Source organism: Anticarsia gemmatalis, chromosome 3 (genome assembly GCF_050436995.1).
Source record: "Anticarsia gemmatalis isolate Benzon Research Colony breed Stoneville strain chromosome 3, ilAntGemm2 primary, whole genome shotgun sequence".
NCBI classification, from domain to species: domain Eukaryota; kingdom Metazoa; phylum Arthropoda; class Insecta; order Lepidoptera; family Erebidae; genus Anticarsia; species Anticarsia gemmatalis.
In genome coordinates, this window is record NC_134747.1 from 1,059,311 (window position 1) to 1,082,046 (window position 22,736).

The 22,736-nt window shown below is 34.5% G+C and overlaps 2 protein-coding genes across 3 annotated transcripts in view; one reads left to right on the forward strand and one right to left on the reverse strand.

Moving 5' to 3' along the window:
* The window catches only part of wb (wing blister), a 199,107-nt gene extending 196,786 nt beyond the window's left edge, over positions 1-2,321 (forward strand). For both annotated transcript variants that reach the window (XM_076135719.1, XM_076135720.1), the window contains one exon: positions 1-2,321. In XM_076135719.1, coding sequence (XP_075991834.1) covers positions 1-143 — 143 coding nt within the window. In that variant the 3' untranslated portion in view covers positions 144-2,321.
* LOC142987153 (lysosome-associated membrane glycoprotein 1-like) overlaps positions 2,305-22,736 on the reverse strand; it is a 27,181-nt gene continuing 6,749 nt past the window's right edge. Inside the window, exons 3-6 of the mRNA XM_076135723.1 lie at positions 7,490-7,708; positions 6,862-7,056; positions 4,232-4,381; positions 2,305-3,910 (exon numbers count right to left, since the gene is read on the reverse strand). Of these exons, the coding sequence (XP_075991838.1) occupies positions 4,239-4,381; positions 6,862-7,056; positions 7,490-7,708 (557 nt within the window). The 3' untranslated portion in view covers positions 2,305-3,910; positions 4,232-4,238. The remainder of the gene's footprint in view (positions 3,911-4,231; positions 4,382-6,861; positions 7,057-7,489; positions 7,709-22,736) is intronic.

Genomic DNA, 22,736 nt, shown 5'->3' on the forward strand with positions numbered 1-22,736 from the left:
AAGGGGTATTAGAGTCAACGGAAGGCGGCAAGAACTTCAACGGTTGTATCCGTGATGTATCTGTAGGCGGTCAGAAGCGAGGCTGGACGGACATGGAGTCCATACACAACGTGCTGCTCGACTCGTGTCCCATACCGGAGTAGTAGGGTATACTAAAGAATAGGGTTTAAAATACAAAGATACTGTAGGCAAGCGCAGACATACACATATTTTTTTAACTTTATAAAATGGTTGGTTTGGTTAGCCAATGAAGAAAAAACTTGACTGCCATGTTTTGGTAATACTATAGTTACGTTGCGTATGAATGTACCGATGACTGACTGTCATTAGGCTACAGAAAAGATATCTAACCTCCATGCAATAATCATTTTAGTTTTTTTGTGTTAGAATGTTGTCAGAGATTTGCATGTTTGTAAAATATCATACTTTAAAGGAATAGTTTCTTTCCTTTATCTTGGCCGATTTTTTCTTAAATTAGCTGTTGGTATGTCTGCACTTGTCCTCAGTAAAAACAAAATAAGGTGCCATTTCTAGTGTTCCTTAAACCATAATACATAATTAAATAAAGGCTGAATAACACTTAACTCACTGATCAACTACACAATAGAATAGAAGTCTGTAATGTGCCTTACTATGTTAATTGTTAAGTAATTACCGAAAAGTGCCATTTATATCTGTATTCATAACAAAGGCTGAATCTTCATTGTCATGACAAATAGAACATACTAGAATGTGTGTAGAAAAAGTTATTATTGAGTTTAAAATTATTAGAAAATTTTAACTTACCTTAATTATAAAAATAGTGCAATAATTTTCTCTTTTTTTGTCAAATGGATTATGGTCAATTTGTAAGCATTATTGTTAACAAATTGAGCCAAAAGAAACAAATCAATTAAAAAATTTGTAATTATTGACTATTTTAATAAGTAAGCAAGTAGCTATTCAATAAATTGAAAATTCTATAGGAATATTTATAATATTCTCAGTTTTAGAACGAACCTTTCATAATATGAATAAGCATAAAAAGTTTGATTGATTGATTTTGGACCCCTAAAGCTTATTCAAAGAGGCTATGTAAATAATATAGGTACTTAATACTAATACTCCGTGTATATAGAGTACTTAATATTGCACCAGTATTGCTATCTTAATTGTACATAATAGTTAGTACTTTAGTTGTTAACTATTAGAATATATTAACAAACATTTTGTAAAGTTATTTAGCGAGAATTGACTAAAATTTGTACTTGAAATAAGTTAAATACTGTCTAGTATCATTAAAAATATATCTGGCCAATAAAAATCGCAAAGGCAAAGCGACTCTCGCTTTTACCACCAAAGGCTTCGCTTATCTATCTTGCTAAGAAAAATCTCAAGATTTTTTTATTACGAAATAAAATAGTAATTCTCGCTAAATATACTATGTAATGTCAACATTTTTATTAGAAAGTTTTGTACTTATTGTCATCAAGACATCATACAATTTGGCTTTATCTTATGTACGAATAATAATAAATAACATTGTTGGTGGTTGCTCGGAAATAGACGAAATCACAACAGAATAGTAGCCGAATGGTTTTTGCAACAACATTAGTTACAGTTAACAACATAAGTTGAAATGGATTTTTCTTCAATTTTTTCTGCATCAGGATTGAACAATTAGAATTTGCATTTAAATGTAGTCACTAGTGTAACAATACAATAGAAATAGTATTGTTTATATTGTACGTAATTAGTTATTAACAAAGTTTTAATGATCACTAAAAGATTTCCTTCTTGAAAGATTGAAAAGCGAAAAGATACGCCTTTAGTACGCACTCGCCGTATACGTCGTTATAACGCATACATTCTTGCCCGTTAGTATGTCATATACGTACACTATACGTTAAACCCAGTATTAACGCAAAAACTGTATTAGGGTCGGTTCACAGCTGACGGAAGATGCGTCGAGCGTGTCTTATTTAGTATGGGCTAATAATCTATACCGACGCTTAATCGGTCGAGTGTTTTTCTATGTATTTGTCTGTTCTCGCGTTACGCGACCGAAAATACGCGGTGTATGTTCCGTCAGATATGAACCGGCCCTTATTTTGATGTCTAATGTTATACCACTGCGTACAGTACTTATGTAAATAAATAAATAGGGATCAGCTTTAATAGTTACGAGCGATTCTGTCACAAAATATAATAATTTATTTAATAAAATCGTGTTCAGTAGTATAATTGTATGTACATAAATAAGTCACTGTATATAGAATACATATTTATTATATCTGCTTTTCAGAGGAAGAAATAAAAGCCCACTTTGGCAATAAAAAACATTTATTTCTTTTTTTCAATTCTTACATCTCTGCTTACGTAAAATGAAAGTTTGATACTAAACTACGTGCTTTTAGTATTAAAATTACATTTTTAGTAAGTTATCTTAGACCTGCTACGCGATTGACTCGTTTGTGAATCAATTATACGTTAAATGTTTAAAATATCAAGTCGTTCGACTCAGTCGTGTAGCAGGCGACACCTGGAATCAAACTCCCGACAATACCCTCCGCTTTCCTTCACCTAGCCAGTTCTTACAATCGATCAACGAATAGTAAAAACTAAATCGACCAACGCAGTTAGACGATTTATATTCATATCGAATTCGACTGCAAGTTACATAGCCACAACACTGGGCAACTCATTGCCAGCTTTTTTTCATAATATTTTATTATTATTTATTTACTCTGGCGACGCAGAATTGATGAGATGTCTAATTGCTCTATGACTATCAGTGTGGCTATTTGACTAAATTGGATAGATATATTAGCAAGTTTATAGTGTTGTACTTGAGTTAGTAGAAAGAATATGTTTTTTGTTATAGCAACACTGATAGTTATAGATCTAAGGTACAGCAATGATATTGTCCAGCAGACATGTTATACTTAAAATAGTCTGAATACTAAATTCTAACAAAAAGAAAGACACTGCATTTCATTTTATACACTAACTACACCTACTCGGCGTTTACTGTTATCATGGACATTTCACATAAATTGACTCCATATACATATAGTTTAGTTATACATGCATATAACTGAAATTATAAAATCTTTGGACTAAAACAAGCACAATAAAAAAATTATAAAACGTCTAAAAAATTAAGAAATAATTTGATATTGCATTTACCTTGCCAGACGAAAAAATACTATACTTTTCTACCATTTAAAACTAATAATAAAATCACATTTTTAAAAATGTTACTGTATTATGAATGGAATAGTTTTGTGAGGATATAATATAGTTATTTTTAACTATTATGGCCGAAAGAACGATGGCGTAAATGAATTAATATTATTGGAGAAATGATACATTAGAAACACACTTCTACAGTAGCTAATAAGTGAATCGTGTAAAATATATTATTACAATTACAAATTAATTGTCACGAATATTTAATTATACCAATATTTTATAATAATACGTGTAATCATTATATAATGGAAAAAATCAGGTATTTTTTTGATAATTTTGAGCAAATTCAACTATACACTATTTGCCCGCTAATAACTAAAATTGCAATATATTGGAGTACGCAATGATAACTGAATTTAGATAACAATACTTTGACCAGAAATTAAAATGGACAATAAGACAAACTAATTTTATAAACGAAAACTTATCTGGTCAATTTAAAATAAAAATACAAGATTGACAACAAAAATCAGTCAGTTTATAAAAATGCCTGATTTCCATAGCCTTTTTTTGGTCATAAATGGACGATACAATAACGATGAGGGGGTAGGCAGAGTGACCAGCGCCACGGGCGAGTGAGTGAATGCGACGCAAACAATGTATAACTGTCTTCTATTATATATTTTTTGTTTATTATATATTTACTACCTTCGCCGATACTCAGCGCGGCTGCCATCTGAAACATTGACAAATGTAATTAGAAACTGATGATATATTAATTGATGTTCTTAGATTTTGAACACATTCAGTGCCCAGAACCCGATTACCGAGTAATAGATTGTTAAGCCGACAGTATTTTACCGACATTTTTTTTATTTATTCAACTAGAAATAAGCGATGAAGTCAGACTTATCGCGAGAATATCAACATCAATGCCATGCCATGTGAATTGTCTTCTAATTCTATATATTCTTTTCTTCAATTTCCCATAAATTCTGGTATATATATATCGTAGCTTAACATATATCCTATAGTTATAACGGTAGTGTACACTGACCTTGTATCTACATGGAGAGGTACCCGCGCGCGGCGGAGCGCCTGCGGCCCACGAGGTAGGCGATGAGCACGACGACCACGAGCCCGCCCAGCGCGCACCCCACCGCGATCGGCACCGCGTCCGGCACGTCGCCGCCGCCGCACTCGCGAGCTGCAATATACGCATGATGTGGGTTCAGATATTGTTTATTATTACAAAAACTTAGGCCCACTTTAATGGTAGTAGGTCACGAAAACAAATATTCGTTGATATCTCATCTGTTTCTCATCACAATTTGATTTGTTAAAAAAAGTCGGTCGAACTATGGTACAAGAATGTAAGGTATGCTTATCCATTACAGTAAAATAAAATCGAGCATGGCAATAAACGAACTCCTTCAATAAAAAATCCTTTTCGAAAGCATAGTTTTTTCTTTCATTAGGTAAGTGGTTAAAGTTCTGCTTGTATTCCTATCACACATAAAATAATGTAAGGCATTATTCGGAAGTTTCAAATCACTTTCTATGCTTAGATGGTGAAGAAATGCGAATGTACGCTCCATTCTGAGTTTGTCAACGAAAAAGCAATGAAGATCCGCATTGTTTATAATATAAATTATGGAAAATATTCTCTCCTAAATACATACAATGTAAAATCCAGATGATACAATAATATCAGACGATATCTGTTTGTATACAACAAGATATGTTATAAATTGCGTCGCATTAACATATAACATACGAACACGTGTCGTCACAGAACAATGATACGATATACTATCACACGCACTAAAGGTCATTGATTAACACCTGATTATAAGAACACTTACTATATTTTAATATTTCTTTTTGACTTTAGAGTACTAATTAATCTATACTAATATTATAAAGCTTAAGAGTTTGTTTGTTTGAACGCGCTAATCTCAGTAACTACTGGTCCGATTTGAAAAATTCTTTCAGTGTTAGATAGCCCATTTACTGAGGAAGGCTATAGGCTATATATCATCACGCTACGACCAATAGGAACAGAGCACCAGTGAAAAATGTTACAAAAACGGGAAAAATCATGGCTCTCTTATGAGACGCAAGCGAAGTTGCACGGGTCAGCTAGTGTTTGATATAGGCAGTATATGTCAGTAGACTTTCGTAAGTACGGTCTTACGTTACTTTCATAATTTGGTTTCTTCGGTTTTTAACGTGAAAACAGATGAAACGATTTTGATGAATCAAGGCATCGATATAGACCTAGATATTTTCTTATGGGCCCGCGAACTGGAAGGTTAATCGAAAAATCCTATAGTCGGAGATTTTCCTCAGGCACCGGTTAGCTATCTCGCACATCTTTTATGAAAACGCAGTCTAAATATGGCCGGCACCCATCGATCATTGTTTATGCGCACGCGACGCGAAGCGATAACGATAGTATGACGGGAATACAGCATAACGTTCGTATTATATATTATTTATAATTTATTATCACTAAATGTGAATGTACGGTAGTATATATCCTGTTTTAAATATTTTTATTACAACCGTTACAAATAACATACATCCATACATAATATTTAGCCTTTTATATACGAAGATGCATTAAATATAAGTTTCGCCATTAACAATGTAATTCCCATGTAATAGGGCCTATTGCCAAGTACTGGGCCTGTTGCCCAACTCCGGGCTACTATTGAGAAATATTCCAAAATTAGAAAAGACCAATAGCTCTTTGCCCGACCCGGGAATAGAACTCGAGATAATCGTTATATGCAATTGTATGAACAACAGATTTGATCTCAAAGGCAGTTATATAACAGTATTACTATCAGGATAATATCTTCATAGTCGTGTTAATAGTAAATAATGACTAAGTATTATATTTCATTATCTACAATACATAATTTGATAAAACACTGCACAAACAGAATCCGGAAGAGATTGTTCTCATTATTTATGATACACAATAAAAACATAGCACAAGTTAAACATTAATAATCCTCTAATTTAATACTAATTAATATATTTTCTTGCAACAATTAGCCTTGTGTGAATTAATCAGAGATAGCAGGATCTTTTTCATAATACATAATTAATTTCAGATTTTTGCTTATTATCGTCTTCTTAGAAAGCACTGAGTAGTAAATAACAAGTTGAAAGTCTGACTTACAGCAAGAACTTTTGACTTTTGAAAGTAAACCAGGAATTAATATTACGCCATGTAGCAAAGATAGCATTAAAAAAACCAAACTTCGAATGCCTAAAATAGTTTTTCAAGCCGTAAATATCCTTAAAACAGACTTGGTGCATAGGCCGATTCAAGGACCAAAGGGGAGAAGTGTTCCCTCCCCTAAAAGGCATCTTAGTAGCACCACTTCAAAAGGTGACGGCCACGCAATGTTGCCTTTATGAAACCCCAAAAAAATATAACTTGGATCAGTCACTATTAAGCTGGACTTAACGCCTAACCCTTAAATCACGAGAGCAGCACCTGGAATAACCACTGACTTTGCGGTCTCAAGATCTAAAACCCTCGCATTACGAAGTACCCTTACATGATCGAGTTCTGCACTTGGATTAACCACTGGACGTGGTGGACTCAAGACCTAGCCCCCTCGTCTTTTGAACCCAGCAGAAGAACAGTATTACAATATCTCCACTCACCAGCACTGAAGCCCTGTCCAGGTGCGCTGCGGTAGGCCTCCTCCTGCAGGCTGGTGAGCATCAGCTTGGCCACCACGCTGTTGTCCGTGTCGTCCGAGGTCATGTTCAGCTGGGTGAGCGTCTTGCACCGGTACGACGTTGACAGAGGAGTCTGCCATTCAGGACCATGGTACAGCTGGATTGGGTTTGGTGATGCTGAAACGAAAATATGTGTTGTTGGAAATCATGTTTGGATTAATTTATTTGTATTTGTTGCAGAGAAACTTTTTCTTTGAAGTGTCTATGTATTTCCAGACATAATACGAGAAATCGTCGGAAACCTTCTATTGTTTTGCTTTATTAGTCGAGTGTTAGCGTTAAGATTGATGCTGCAATCTTTAAGCAACATCTGTCTTTCCTAAGAATTCTATTTCAAAAATCATTTATCACTTACTTTTAAAAAGATAACTTACATGCCTGAGTTTTCAAGTTTTCTAGAAGCAGTAATTCTTGAGAAAAACTAAGTATATCGAGCAGCTGGTCATTATGGTAAACTCAAGAAATCCTTATATTTCATGAGTAGAACGAGAAGATTTTTACTATGGTGAAAATAAATAAAATAGTACACAATAAATAATTTTATACTCACATCCATTAACAAAGTTATCAGGCGACAGTGAGATGTTAAGGCTCTTGACTCCATAGTTCTTTGTAGTGTCGTTCTTGTGGTACACGATGGTCAGCGTGTTGGCCACGGTCGCGTTGGGCTTGGACCAGGTGAGCGTCAGCCACTGGTCGTCGGAGCAGCTGCCGTTCAGCACCGTCGCGTTGGCGGGTACGTTGAGGAGCACGTGCCAGAGAGATGTGGCTGGAATGAGAATTATGGGTAAGTATAATGTTTAGTAGATTTATATTAGGGCAGTGAATTAGACGACAGTTTTGGTTTTATATAGAATATTTTAAAAGTTAGATTGGTTTTGCCAATGGGTGTCTTTATGCATCACGGCTGCTATACCCGTCTAGCCCCCGCTTTCTGAGGTACATTTAGCTGTAGTTTATCTATTCAATAGCGTTTAAACTGTAAAAAAAAACATAATTGAGATAAACTACCGCTAAATGTACTCAGAAACTGGGGGTGAGTAAGATAAGGCAAACCTGTAAATATTTTACTATTAACAATGTGTATTCTATGTGTTAGTGAGCATTTCGGAAAGGTCTATCATTTAGAAATTGGTGTTATATACGTCAACTACACTCCAAATAACGATAAAATAAATTGGCCAGACATACTCCCACGTATGTATATCGATAACGCATAATGATTAATTAATTAAAATACATAGCAGGCATTATTTACCACGAACATACAATACCGAAATTAACAGATTGTAATAATTTTTCATTGAAACAAAGAGCTTATCAGATAACGCGTGAGAAACAGATCCTTATCACAAGCCTTATATCTTAAAAAAATCATTTATCTTGCTTTAATTAGGTCATCAACTCACTACATGTTCTAAATAATCCCAGCGTCGACTGTCTGTCTAAAAGTGATTAACTTAAAATCTATTTATCTAGGGTGAAAACGTACAACAATATATTATTTACAACATTTAAAACAATTATTTTTTATGTTGTTTTTACCTACACATAATCAGAAAGCTTTCACTAATAGATGGTGTGATTTTTAATTTTAAATTCATTAAGATTATATTCCTTGAAAGACGATCATTGTTGAATACAACCGAAAAAAAATTGCGGACTGATTCTAAGTTGTAACAGATCAATATCAGTTAAATCCGCAAGTTAAATATTTCCTACAAAGTATCGTGTATCGGACAAAAATATCATATTTTAAAATAGATGCTATTCTTGTTTCATCTTTGACCTTTAAATATCAGTGTTCAAATTATATACATCCTAATACAGCCTTCGTCTGTGTTAATTTGACTGTTGCATTGACTGTAGTTCTCAACATTTGAAAAGTAATTTTAGACATTCTTTATACGTGCCTTAAAGCAAGGAGACAGTCAGCACAGTGTAAAGGTACAAAGCTGGAATCTGTCGCTAAACATGAAGAAATCTTTACATTAATTTTGATGCCATTCAGTTTGGGATTAATTGAAGACCTGGGACCAAACACAAGCATTTTTTTCTTCAAAAGTCAATCACTTAGCAAGATGAAGTCATTGAATTTACATGAATTTCGATTTCTTATCCCGCATTCACGATAATCTATTTAAAAAGTCCTAAACAAATGGCAACCCATCTTTAAACCACCCATTCTCCATCATCTCTCAATTCAACGTACTCTTTCCCTATTGCTCCCATAGACAACACAGTCTATCTAAAGGCTTTGCCGTTAAATATTCCACAAGTTTATTTTTAACTGATAGTATCGATTCGCGCCGAGCTTTGTCTGAGCCCAACATAGACGAGAGCTGATAGAGTCGGAGACTTAATTATCGTCGACTACCGTATTCTGAGAGCAATAATAGATCGAGATTAAAACAGTCATTTTTGCTTCAATTAGGAAATATGTACGTAATTGTGAAGTTATAAATCGTTATATAAATGAAATGGCGATGTTAGTGCGTGAACGGACTACGGCCACTTTAACTTAACCCATTACTGTCCCACTGCAGGGCAAGGGTCTCCTCCCAACCTAGGGAGGGGTTATGCCTTGAGTCCGTCACGCTGGCCAAGTGCGGGTTGAAGACTTTTTCACTAATACTTAATTGAAATTCAAATGCAACACTTGAATCCTCCTACGATAAATTGTGGGACATGTTTTCCCGTTCACTTATCAACTCAACTATTCACGTCAACCTTAGACCTCTTTTAGGTCCAAGTCGGCTTTTGCGCAATCCATTCATCCCTTTTTGGTCTTTTAGCTTACTTTTTTTAATGGTTATCTTAAAATAGAGACATTAGAAACGAAGACATAATTATGAAAGTGTCACCATCTATACTATAATACTATAATTATTTAACCCATTAATGTCCCACTGCTGGGCAAGGGTCTCCTCCCGTAATGAGGGAGGGGTTAGGCCTTGAGTCCACCACGCTGGCCAAGTGCGGGTTGAGGACTTTGCATGCCCTCAATAAATGTGTTAAACAAATTTTAGGCATGCAAGGTTTCCTCACGATGTTTTCCTTCACCGTTGGAGCATGTGATAATTATTTCTAATACACACATAACTTCTAAAAGTCATTGGTGTGTTGCCTCGGGTTCGAACCTGCGACCACTTGCGTGGAAGTGTCAACTTATACCACTCGGCTATCACTATAATACTATATAATATATAATATAATATAATATAATATAATCTATACTAATATAATAAAGCTGAAGAGTTTGTTTGTTTGTTTGATTGTTTGTTTGTTTGTTTGTTTGTTTGAACGCGCTAATCTCAGGAACTACTGGTCCGATTTGAAAAATTCTTTCAGTGTTAGATAGCCCATTTATCGAGGAAGGCTATAGGCTATATAACATCACGCTACGGTCATTAGGAGCGGAGTAGCAACGAAAAATGTTACAAAAACGGGGAAAATTTTGACCCATTCTCTTAGGTGACGCAAGCGAAGTTGCGCGGGTCAGCTAGTAATATTATAAAGCTAAAGAGTTTGTTTGTTTGTTTGTTTGATTGAACGCGCTAATCTCGGGAACTACTGGTCCGATTTGAAAAATTCTTTCAGTGTTAGATAGCCCATTTATCGAGGAAGGTTATAGGCTGTATATCATTACGCTACGACCAATAGGAGCAGAGTACCAGTAAAAAATGTTACAAAAACGGGGAAAATTTTGACCCATTCTCTCTTATGTGACGCAATCGAAGTTGCGCGGGTCAGCTAGTATTCTATAAAACTTTGTAAAAATAAATAAACAAATTATACAGAAACTCATATTTTCCTTCGTTTCGCTTCTGTTTGATATGAAAAAGTTATTTAATTTAACTCGCAGGACACAGGAGTCTGAGGTCAGTCTTTACGATACTTTTTATTTATTTAAACGTACGAGGTCACATTCGACACGCCAAGGTTATTTACATTGAGGAAGAATATTTACCAACTTTATATGCTTATCGAATTACATTTTAGATACATTTTCAGGAAGCTTTTGAAACAGGTTCTTTTGTTCATCGGTTTAAGAAACCTATTTAGTACTTTAGAGATAGAATGCAAAATTATAAGAGAAAAATTACATCGATTGAAACACATTGTATCAAAGGAACTTGGGAACTGAACATTTTGTGAACAATTTAGCGACTGATAGATAACACGATTAAATCCCTTACAAGCTGTGCCTCCTACTTTCAGTGGTATTTGTAGTGACTAACTCGTTCCCGTACTGTTAAGCGTGATGTTAGATACTCTATTGCCTTCTTCATGACTAAAGCAAGCTATCATACACTTAAATATTTTTTCATCTGACTATTAGTATCGAGATATGTACCTACAAAAAACAAAAGAAAGAAACAGCTCTACAGATAATATCTACGATGAGTGCGACCGGCCATGACCGCTTTCATCACGAATCCTTGTAATAATACCTAGCTATAAAGTATTGACAAAAAATAACACGTGCTACACGCATGAATACGATCTTGTGGTTACAAGGTCCAAATTAGGCTTACGACTGGAAGGTAGATTGTTGTAATTAAGTTGCTTAAAGTGCCTATTTTCGGTGGCCTTTATTGATCTTTAAATCTTAATCATTATCATTTTTTTAAGCTTCATAGGATTTCCCCCGATTAGGCCAATTATTTTTGTTTTGTGCCATTTTTGAACTCCAGTCAAACATGTTACTTAAAGATTCGTTTACCTACAGACCTTATATTAGATATGACTAAAGTAACATCAACCAGCTGTCAAATACCTATTGGCTGTCAAACAGCTACCTGTTTTCAAACAGCTATGTATGGAAATAACAGCATATTATGTACGATACTTTTATCCATGTCCGTCAGTTGCAAGTCCAGAACTTTCATAAAATTCTTTGTTTAAAGGATATAGAATATTGCATAGCAAAAAGACCACAAAAACAAAGCTTGAAAACACATTTTGCAGTACAAGCCTGAATAAAGCCTTTCCTTTGTCAAACACGTTGTACAAACATCAGCTGCGACAACAAACTATCGGATCGGTGTTATTTAGCGAATAAATATCAAATAAACGATATCGCACTAATAATACAATTGTGTAGTAACTCAAAATACAACTTTTATCAGAATCGACGAGTAATTTGTTTATCCCTTCCTATCATGGGGGAAAAAACTAAATGCTTTAAGTATTTAAAAAAAAATGGTATGGTTATGGTGTTAAGTCTAGATGAAGTTGTGGCGATATATTTGAAGTTATTATTAGTGCGATATGTTGTTAATATAAATAATATATCAAGTTATGTGTCATATACCAGTTGTAATTTTACACTGTGAGTGATTCATTTCCCGGTAACAGTTATTTCAAAATCATTATCAACACTTATGAGTTGTTGTTAGGTATTCTATTGACCCTTGTCACAAGATGACTCGAGTGATAACAGGACTCATATGGTTACACCACTTTTGTATTAGTATGGGTTAGTTTATCAAGAGCAATTTGGACACATTTTTTCATATATTTGCGCTACCAAGCAGTTATCTGTAAGCCGTGAAACCAACCCTTAATTTTTAACTAAAACCATTGCCCTGGTGTAACAACGCCAAGAATGCTAGGCAGCCTTTTTATACTCTAGCTCATATTACTAAACAATTCCTTCAAAACAACTGTTTCTACTAGTCTCCACATTTTAACGATAGGTAACGATAGGGATATCACTCTGAACTTTTCTTTTCTTCAGCTGATTGTTACAAAAGTAGTCACCTAATTCAATAAAAATACAAGTTTAAGTTGCCATATTAGAGGCAAATTGAAGGCTATTTTGTCAAGTCTTTTTGCTTTTAACGCCACTTTCAGTTATGAGTCAGTGCAAAACAAAATATCTGTTATATCACTATTTCAACGGTCGCGGTGACTGTGCAGAACAAAGAAAAAAACTACACTTACGAAACTAGGTTGGCTTTTGTTATTGAATTTCGGTGAGAATTGCAATTGTATGAGAGAATAAGATTTTCAGTCTCGTTTATTTTATCGTATGGTAACTGTCCCGAACCTGCACTTGGCTAACGTGGTGGGATTAAAGCCTAACCCCTCCTTTGTTCGGGAGGAGATTCTCGCTAGGCAGTGGGACAGTCATGACAGTAGAAAAATGGTTACTGGTCCCAAAGTCCAAGTCGTTCAAACCTCCCGAGAGGCCTTTGACATGGTTTAACGACTAATATCTTAAACTAGCTGACTCGCGCAACTTCGCTTGCGTCACATAGGAGAGAATAGGTGAAATTTTCCCCCGTTTTGTAACATTTTTTACTGGTACTCTGCTCCTATTAGTCATAGCGTAATGATATAATGATATTTTCAAATCGGATTTTTTCAGTAGTTCCTGAGATTAGCGCGTTCAAACAAACAAACTCTTCAGCTTTATAATATTAGTATAGATACCCGAGCCCGCTTTTCATGTGCCTTCTAAAGCACGAAGAAGTACTAAACATACTACATGTTAACAAAAAGAATTAGTGTTGCACAAATCGGTAAATTGATATGGCACGAACCGACGCGGAAAAATGCAAATAACATAACTGAGATGCAATTGCGTATGACGTGGCTTCCGGCCATAGTTTTAGTTTACATAGCAGACAGTGGGTCTTGCCTGTACACACATTCGATCTCTGATCAAATGTATGTTGGACAAAGAAATCAAATAAAGGAAAAAATCCCTTTCCTCATCATTAATAAGCTTATCAGTAATAAACAAGTTTTAAATTACATGATTCACAATGTGGGTGTATATACATTTACATACATACAGTCGTTGAAGTTCTATCACCACGTAAGTAATTTCAAGCAACTTTTCAGTACAGACAAATTTCAATTTCGTCTTTCGATTCTCTAGGCAATGACATCAAAACTGCCAAGAAATTACTTGATTGGTGATTGAACTTAAACGACGATGTATGAAATCGCGCCTTGTTCTCATAGTAGGCAGAACATGAACACCAAAGAACACCACTTGGTACGATCCTTAGAAACTTCCCTTGCTTCATTCACATCGATACATCTTGCATAATACATTTCTACTAAACATTAGTTACCAGAGGCCGCCCACGACTTCGTCCGCATGGAAACCCTTCCCGTGTAAATCCCAATCCCTCGAGAATTCCGGGATAAAAAGTAGCCTATGTGCTATAGGTCTTCAGCTACCTATATACCAAATTTCATCGTAATCGGTTCAGTAGTATATGCATGAAAGGGTAACAAACATGCATACATACATTCTCACAAACTTTCGCATTTATAATATTAAATAGGAATACCTATATCCATAGTAAACAAACAGAGTACGAACAGAATACTTGAGTGCATCGGTTCATATAATTTATGTATGTATTCAAGAGCAATCCTCCAATATCGTGGAACTTATTGACCCATGAATATATTACTGTGACAAGTTTGTTTATGTACAGTCGTTAAGGCATGAAGTCGAGGTTGCAGTTGGTGATGGGTGATTAAAGAGAAGTTTAATTTCTGATGTGATTTTGTTAAAATCACAAAAGCTGACCCCAACTTAAATTGTTTTTTTTGTAAATTCTACAGGTAGTTCTAGCAATAAACGCATTTATCCAAAACCTTCTCCATTTTATAAGACACAGAACATCATATGATTTATAAATATACTGATAACTAGTCTGAAACTATTTGGAATTTTAACGACAGTTGGTCCATGTCTACTCTTGCCTACAATATAGGCATATAACAAACGATAAACCATAGAAGTTATTATAAGGGTAGGTAAAGACTGTTAGAGGATGTTATGGCAATTAAATTCAGTCATAAAAAACCACAAGTTGTGATAAAACTCTTTTTTGTATGAGGGGAAACCTATGGAAACAAGGCATTATACGTAGGTCTATTTTGCTCCTTGCTATGTGAAAAACAACTGGTGCCTCATTTTCTATGCATAACGTACGAAAAACAAAAATACACGATAACAAAATAACATGAAATACAATGTAAAGTAAAACCAAACACCGATATGTACTCATATCACACACACACGTACATCACAAGCACGTATACACACAAGATGCGCACGCGCATGTGTGCGTGTGACCGAGTTCCTTTCAACACATTCCATGAGTCACGACAAACTGAATCATGAACAACAATGATGAATTTACATCAACATTTTAAAAGAAACATCTCGAAATGTGAAAACATTAGTACCTCGATTCTCTACCACTATCGACTACCGACAACCGGCTAGCGATCGAAATTTTGACATTTAGAATGTACTGCCAAAAAAGTTTCTACGACGGCCGTCAGCGGCGCTGATCAGATTTTCATATAAAATTTCTCGATGACAGGTCGGTAGTCGATAGTAATATAGAATTGAGCTACTGGACTGCAATTTCATTTAGAATGAAGCAAGGAGCGTTTAATCTAATTATGTGGAAAAACGATAACTAATCCAATTTAGAAGCAAGTTATTAACAATATGTATAGCTGAGAAATCTATCTAGTATGACTGGCAAACTATGTTGAGTTTATTGGGAAGAAATTTAAAACTTCGATTTGACATAATTTGTTCGAACCAAACGAATTTGATTTTCGACTCGATACTGTCGGGAGTAAGCCTGAACAACAGTGCCCTAAATCAGGATTGACTGAGGTCCACGGGTTAACGTCAAGTCCTGTAGTCGATTTAAAAACAAAGGCAAGGCTGGGTAGATCTCTTATTTGCGAAGGAACATGTTATATGTGGGACCTTTAACTGATTAAGAAGAAATAATTTTAAAGCGATAATGAGTGATGAATGATGAAATATGTTGTGTAAAAAACGTAAAAAGAAATCGATTTTTTATCCGACGATGAAACTATTTATCATCTTTAGTAGAAAAAAAGGCATTATCATTTACACAACTTATGCAAATACATATTCGCCACATTTAAGAACAAATATATGTACAACAATGTATTGCATAACTTTCTTAACAAAGAAAACATTAATATTTAAATATCAAACACTGGCATTAATAATAGTTCAAATAATGACACATGTATGTAGTACGTCAAACATAATAATATATATTACACATATATATCTTTCTCTTTCACTCGTATGCATATCTCTTTTCCCCTTGACCATCAATGAACTCTACATTAATGAAGGATGCACATATACAATGATATTTTCCTTATAATTTTGCAGTAAATTATTTTATAAGAAACTATTTTTAGCATAACTTCCCACACTTGTGTTGCAAGGGACTTTACATGAAATAGCGAAGGACTTTAATAAAGGATACAAAGTACAGTTCTTGCAGGTATGCAAAGTCCCCAACCCGCAATTGGCCAGCGTGGTGGCCTCAATGCTTAACCCCTCCCTTATTACGGGAGGAGACCCTTGCCCAGCAGTGGGACATTCAAAGTACAAATACTTTCGATTCGATTCAGAATCATATGGATTACTATCTTCTTCCCACGACTTCTGAAAAGATGTCCCGGGGTGAAAAGTATCTTGTTATAAATACGATATTGTGCTTCCAGTTATATCAACTAATCTTTATGAAACAATTTTTTTATAGAAAAGCTGTTAACGTGCAATTTTATTTAAATTCCTTAATTGCAGTTATGTTTCTATTCAAAAATAAAAGTACATGTTTTTTTAGTATTAAATGTAGTTTCCATCCATGTGCCCATATTTTTTCCATTTTGAAGATTATGATAAGAGGTATAGCAACTATGAAGTTTAGTTAAATTTAACACACGCTGTTAAATATAAAATCTGATTAAAATAATAATACAACGTTATAATTTGATCAAAGACATGGGGAAATTCGTCATAAATACAGGATACTGATGAACGTGTGATAAATTATTACCGCATACACGGACATACATAAATCCATGTCTTTTTCCTATTGGTGTAGTCGTGCGTTCAGCAATACTACACGAATAGTAGTTTAAATGTATATTTTATAACAGTTTTGTTTAAATTAGCTAAAATATGAATTATTACAAGTATCTAAAAAATTGCTCTTATAGAGATTGCTTTGCTGGGCCTTACTATGTCTGCCGGGTCCGCGAGTATATAAATAAAATAAACCAAAATTATAAGATAACAGGGATTCCTAGATAAGCCTAAAAATATAAAGTAAAGCGGTACAGTATGATGATATCAGCAGCCCTACATTTCCTTGAAAGATAAGATAATATTTTTATTAGACTTTTACTAAGCTTGAGCATTGCTAAGTGTCATTGTAACTAAACTGCCGAACAGAATTAAAACATATTTTTTCTTGTCCTTTTAAAATACATGCTGTAAAGGGCTGATGTTTTTACAACTGACTGCCTGACGTCAACCCTCATCGGGAAAATTAAAATATATTAATTTACATAGAGTAACTCTATTCAGGATACAAGTTTTTAAAGTTTCAGAGAAGATTTGAGTTGACTCGTATAACCTCTGGTAATGCACACCAAGACCATAACATTATTGGAAAATCTACAGTTAAGATCGCAAACTTACAAGTTATAGGAGTAATGCCATTGAATTTAAAGGGGCACTCAAACACATATCTTCCCAAAAAACACACTTAAAAAAAAATAAGCGGCTTAGATTTAAGCATCACTCAAATGGGAATAACGTTTCTATAACATGAACTGTTACTATTACTTGAAGATAATATTTCTGTCTACCAAGAAACTCGTCTGGCACAAAGTTCTCAAAGAAAATATCCAATGCCATCAAAAACATTCTGTAAAAACCTCAAGTCTCGCCGTAAAAAGTTGTGAGATCTATATAATACCAAGTCGATTAATCTATTTAGTCTCTACTTAAAGGACCTTCTGTCTTAAGTTGAGACTTACGTATGTTATTATCATGCCAATTTAAAAAAAAAACCTTTAAAACAAATAGACCGACCTGGCCATCGCATGATTTGATTATTAGTATGTATCACACTACACAGCACGACGAGAAGTCAATGCTCCTGAAATGTTAATGGCGAATTTGTGTTTTCTTGCGATGACCAAGTCGATCTATTTGTTTTAAAGGTTTTTTTTTTAAATTGGCATGATAATAACATACGTAAGTCTCAACTTAAGACAGAAGGTCCTTTAAGTAGAGACTAAATAGATTAATCGACTTGGTATTATATAGATCTCACAACTTTTTACGGCGAGACTTGAGGTTTTTACAGAATGTTTTTGATGGCATCTCACTTCTTTTTGTAGAGCGAACATAAGTCCAATTTGTATGGAAAGACGTTTTTTTTCATCATTCAACATATTTTCCTATGAGAATGTTGTTCAGTTTCATGGGTTAAACACCCTTACCCACCCTATACCCCCTCCCGTTATGCCTCATATAGTAGGTACCTATTTACACCTATTTATTTTATTTTCTACATCAATAATAATTCATTAACTGCAAATATAACCTTGTTATCTTATACATTTATATAGGATTACAAAGTTATTGTTGCAGTTGGTGTATTTAGAGAACTGGGCCGAAATTAGAAAATATTAAATTTTTCCCATGATAAAAACACTAAACCCTATTTGTATTCTAAAGTTTAAGCTTCTAAGTCTGCTAGAAGTACCTTAGACTTTTGATGATCGGTGAGTCAGTGAGTCAGTGAATCAGTGAGTGACAAAATTCAAAATTTTAACAAGTTGTCATTCTTAAACTACTGGTTCAAATTGACTGAAATTTTAAATATACCGTGTTTATACAATGACTGATTAGTTGCTGAAAATCCAGGCTTCTTGTTTTATCCACAACGAAATTATAGGGGTGTCAAAAATAGCCCGAATTGCTTCGAGAAAAGGATGTTACGGCCGTGCCGCTTCTTTTTTGCTCGACTTGCGGGGGCACTTCCGTGCCCCCAGATCAAATAAAGATTAGCTGCGTACGTAGTGCTTATCATCGTTGTTATTGATCGTACGTGACCGATAACGGTAACACAAAAGCATTTCTTACATTATTGTAACTTGGAAACGGACACAAATCACGAATACTTGTCCCATAACATATATCGGGACATATCTGGCGACATTGCGCGACTTTGTTTTAAAGTGACAAATAGTATGTCGAGCAAAGTCCCGCAACTAAGTTTCTCGCCGTTTCTTCTCACGAGCAAACAGTTTCAACCAGTCAAATACTTTGCAAGATGTTCACGTAATAAATAATATTTTAAATTGAATTGATTTGAACCTCGCACCACTTCTACCGATTTCTCTACGTTACATAGGAGTGGATGTTTTGTCTTTTAGTGTCCCCCGGCTTAATGGACAATAATTACTAGCTTTATGTAAAAATGAAATAAAAACTAACCTTTTTACTTTAAATTTCTATCAAGAAAGTTGTTTAAAGGACGTTCTAGTTACATAAAAACAAGTCCTACAAGTTAATAGGAGACACCAATGACGAACAAATAACCTATCTAAAAATCAATTATGTGTATATTAAGTCAGGCACAATAAGTAAATGACTAGATCAATGTTCTAGCAGACATTCTGCAATGACGATCAGCTTCAACGAAACCATGTAAGCAGGCAACTGGGCAATCGGGCTTGATTGAGGACGAAAAGTGTGTGTTAAGTACGGACCAGGACTGAGCTACTGAACCAAATTCGAAGAGATCTAGTTTGAATAGATCTAATGAAAACATAACCCATTAGTGTCCCACTGTTGGGCAAGGGTCTCTCCCTTTAATAAGGGAGGGGTTTGACCTTGGGTCCACTACCTACCAAATGCAGATGGGAATTTTGCACACCATCAAAAACTGTTTTAAAAGAACTCTCAGGTATGCAAGGTTGGAACAAGTGATAATTGGAATTATTTCTAATACACACATAACTTGGAAAAGTCATTAGTGTGTCCCCTCGGATACGAACCCTCGACCACTTGCGGGGCAGGCGCAACTGGGAACACTTGGCTATCACTGCTCTTGAGTAAACGTATAAAAAAAAAACAAATACCGGCACAAGACTCTCAAACTAACGCATCTACAAAAGGACACAAAGAGTTGCCACTTCAAAGCAGAATCAACACAATTATACTCTACTCATCTCTATATTATAATGTATTCATGAGCACTTGCTCTTTGTATCAAGAATCCCTTGCCTCGTGTGTTACGCATGACCTGTGTTAAACGTTCAAGTTTATTAACGCTTCATATTCAAGGCTCTAGTCCCACGTTAGGACCTCAACTTTGACCTTTCGAATAGGTACAGTTAGTTGCGAACATGTAGTACTTGTTTAGTAGATACATTTTTACCGACCTCAAAAAAGAGGTACTGTTTTCGGATATGATTGTTTTCTTTTTTGCTCATCGATTACACTGCCATTTGTATACGGATTTTTAAATTTCTATTTTATTACAAAGAATATACCTTGGATGCTTTTCCCTTTATTGTCAGTGCCTCGTCTAATAAATTATTAAATAGAATATTTCAATTGATTATTGTTACTTGCAGAACCTTTGATGAACACTATTATGAAATTCCTGAGCCCTTTGAAAACATTTCAAAATCAATTATTTCAATTTTCACAATGGATTATAAACTAACACAGGCCGTAAAAATGGTATTGAAATATAATAATGGAAATTATGACGCAAGATTAAAGATTTAATTTATCTCGGAAATACCGTTAGTATAGCTAAGTTAATTAAAAACGCTATTTAAATATCAATATTCTTCCGTATTAATGTTAATTTCACGGCGAATATTTGCTTAGTATTACATACATAGCCTTGCCCAAGGCCGGGGATAATCCCCTATTTACTATGTACGGTCAGCATTCAAACACTCACATACAAAATACCGAAGCCGTGTACCTAAGTTACATAGTTACAACATACAATTTCGTAATGTTTGCTCTCAATGCCTAATTTTATTGTTTTTAACTTAACAGACTCAAAATTTAGGTTCGCATTCGTTAACTCCTTTTAAATGACCAGAATTTTGAAAGCCTTTAAACGTAGCTTGGTAACGACTCAATAAAGCATCTCAACGTAAATACCAACTACGTTAAATTCAACAAATCTTACATATTAACGCCAAATGAGCCGATACTGGAGTACATACCGGTACATAAAACTATTACAGCATAGCATTGACCTTCCACAAACCTACTAAATAACAAATACTTAACATAGTTTGATATATCCATTAGTTTCATGTCGGTACATAGCCAGACAGCCAAGACTAGCAGGCGCCGACACCAGACATCCAATATTACGTGCCAGCAATAATTGAAACTGAACATCGATAATGTCGCTCTCCTACATGCTTCATATCACGCTTCTATACCCGAAGGTCTAGGAAGACATGTAATACACCATTTTGTATACTCTGTATAATATCTACGTTTTTGTTTACGTTATAAAATGAGTTCAAAGTGTTAGTACGTGCGTGATAGTAATTGTATATTGTTATTACTTGCCTGATGATAGTACTACCAACTGAAATATTACAGAGATTTTTAAAATCAATACTAATTCTATAAACGTAAAAGTGTCTGGTTATATTTAGTTCAATAAATTACTTAACAGGGATTGACATATTGTGCTAATTGATTACGTAAGTAAAGTCACGGGTTTCAGCCAGTTAACCTCTAGGTACATTACTAACGGGGACTTCAAAAGCATAGAAATAGACCGAAACGACTACCAAATTTGATCATTTTTTGATATGTTAGAGCACTTTTCAGTGCGTAGCATGAAGAATATAACACATTTCCAAAGGTATTTTATCGGGTTAACTCATTTATTGGCTTAACAACAGCTTTCTAGATTAACAACCGCTACTAAAGTACTATTTCAAAGTAGGTACCCTAGTTCCTCAGAATACTAAACTAGAATAAAAAATACCACACACACGTTAGCACACATCGAGTAGATAAGGCAGCAACGCCCCTTTATTGGCATGCATTGATAGCACAACAGAACACACTCTGTAATACTAGGTACAGTACAACTACACGACGTATGTATTGTGTACATTATGTACATATAGGTGCAGTCCACGGGCAAACAAACTGTACCTAGAGTTGTGAGTATGTAAGGTTAACGCCTTGGAAAGTTGTGGAAAAGTCCTGTTTTTTATTACTACAGAGTACCCACGTATTGTATGTTTTCGTTTTAAAAATGACTTATCTAATTAAAATAGAATAATATGTTTGTAGACTATTTTTACGTTTATAGTACAGTGAAACAGTAGGTATGACTAAATGACTATGTATTAGGTGTACATAGTTAAAATGTTTTGATCCTATTTGATTATTCAACATTAATTTTTTTACACCTTGGGTTAGATTATTCAAATTTTAATAAGCATCCCTATTTTTTTTGAAAATGAAATATAGCCTATGCTACTCGGGAATAGTGTAGCTTGCCAATGGTGAAAGAATTTTTAAATCGGTTCAGTAGTTTCGGAGCCTATTCAATGCAAACAAACAAACAAAAAATCAAACATTTCCTCTTTATAATATTAGTATAGATAGTATAGACAAATGAGAAAATGATTACCTACTAATTTCTAATTTCAAAATAATTACTCAATCGCTGTATAGGTATTCAAAGTTTGGTAACGTTAATTATTTATCCAAACATAAATTGTGTTCGAAAATGTCAGGTGCTTACGAGCTATAGGTACCTACCTACTTTATCCGTAAAGGTATTTTGTGTCGGTAAACATCAAAATTAACCTCAATGAGAGTTCCTTCCCTAACAGCAGGACAATAATAGAATGAATAATAAACTAATCATTTAAAACACTCTCCGAAATTA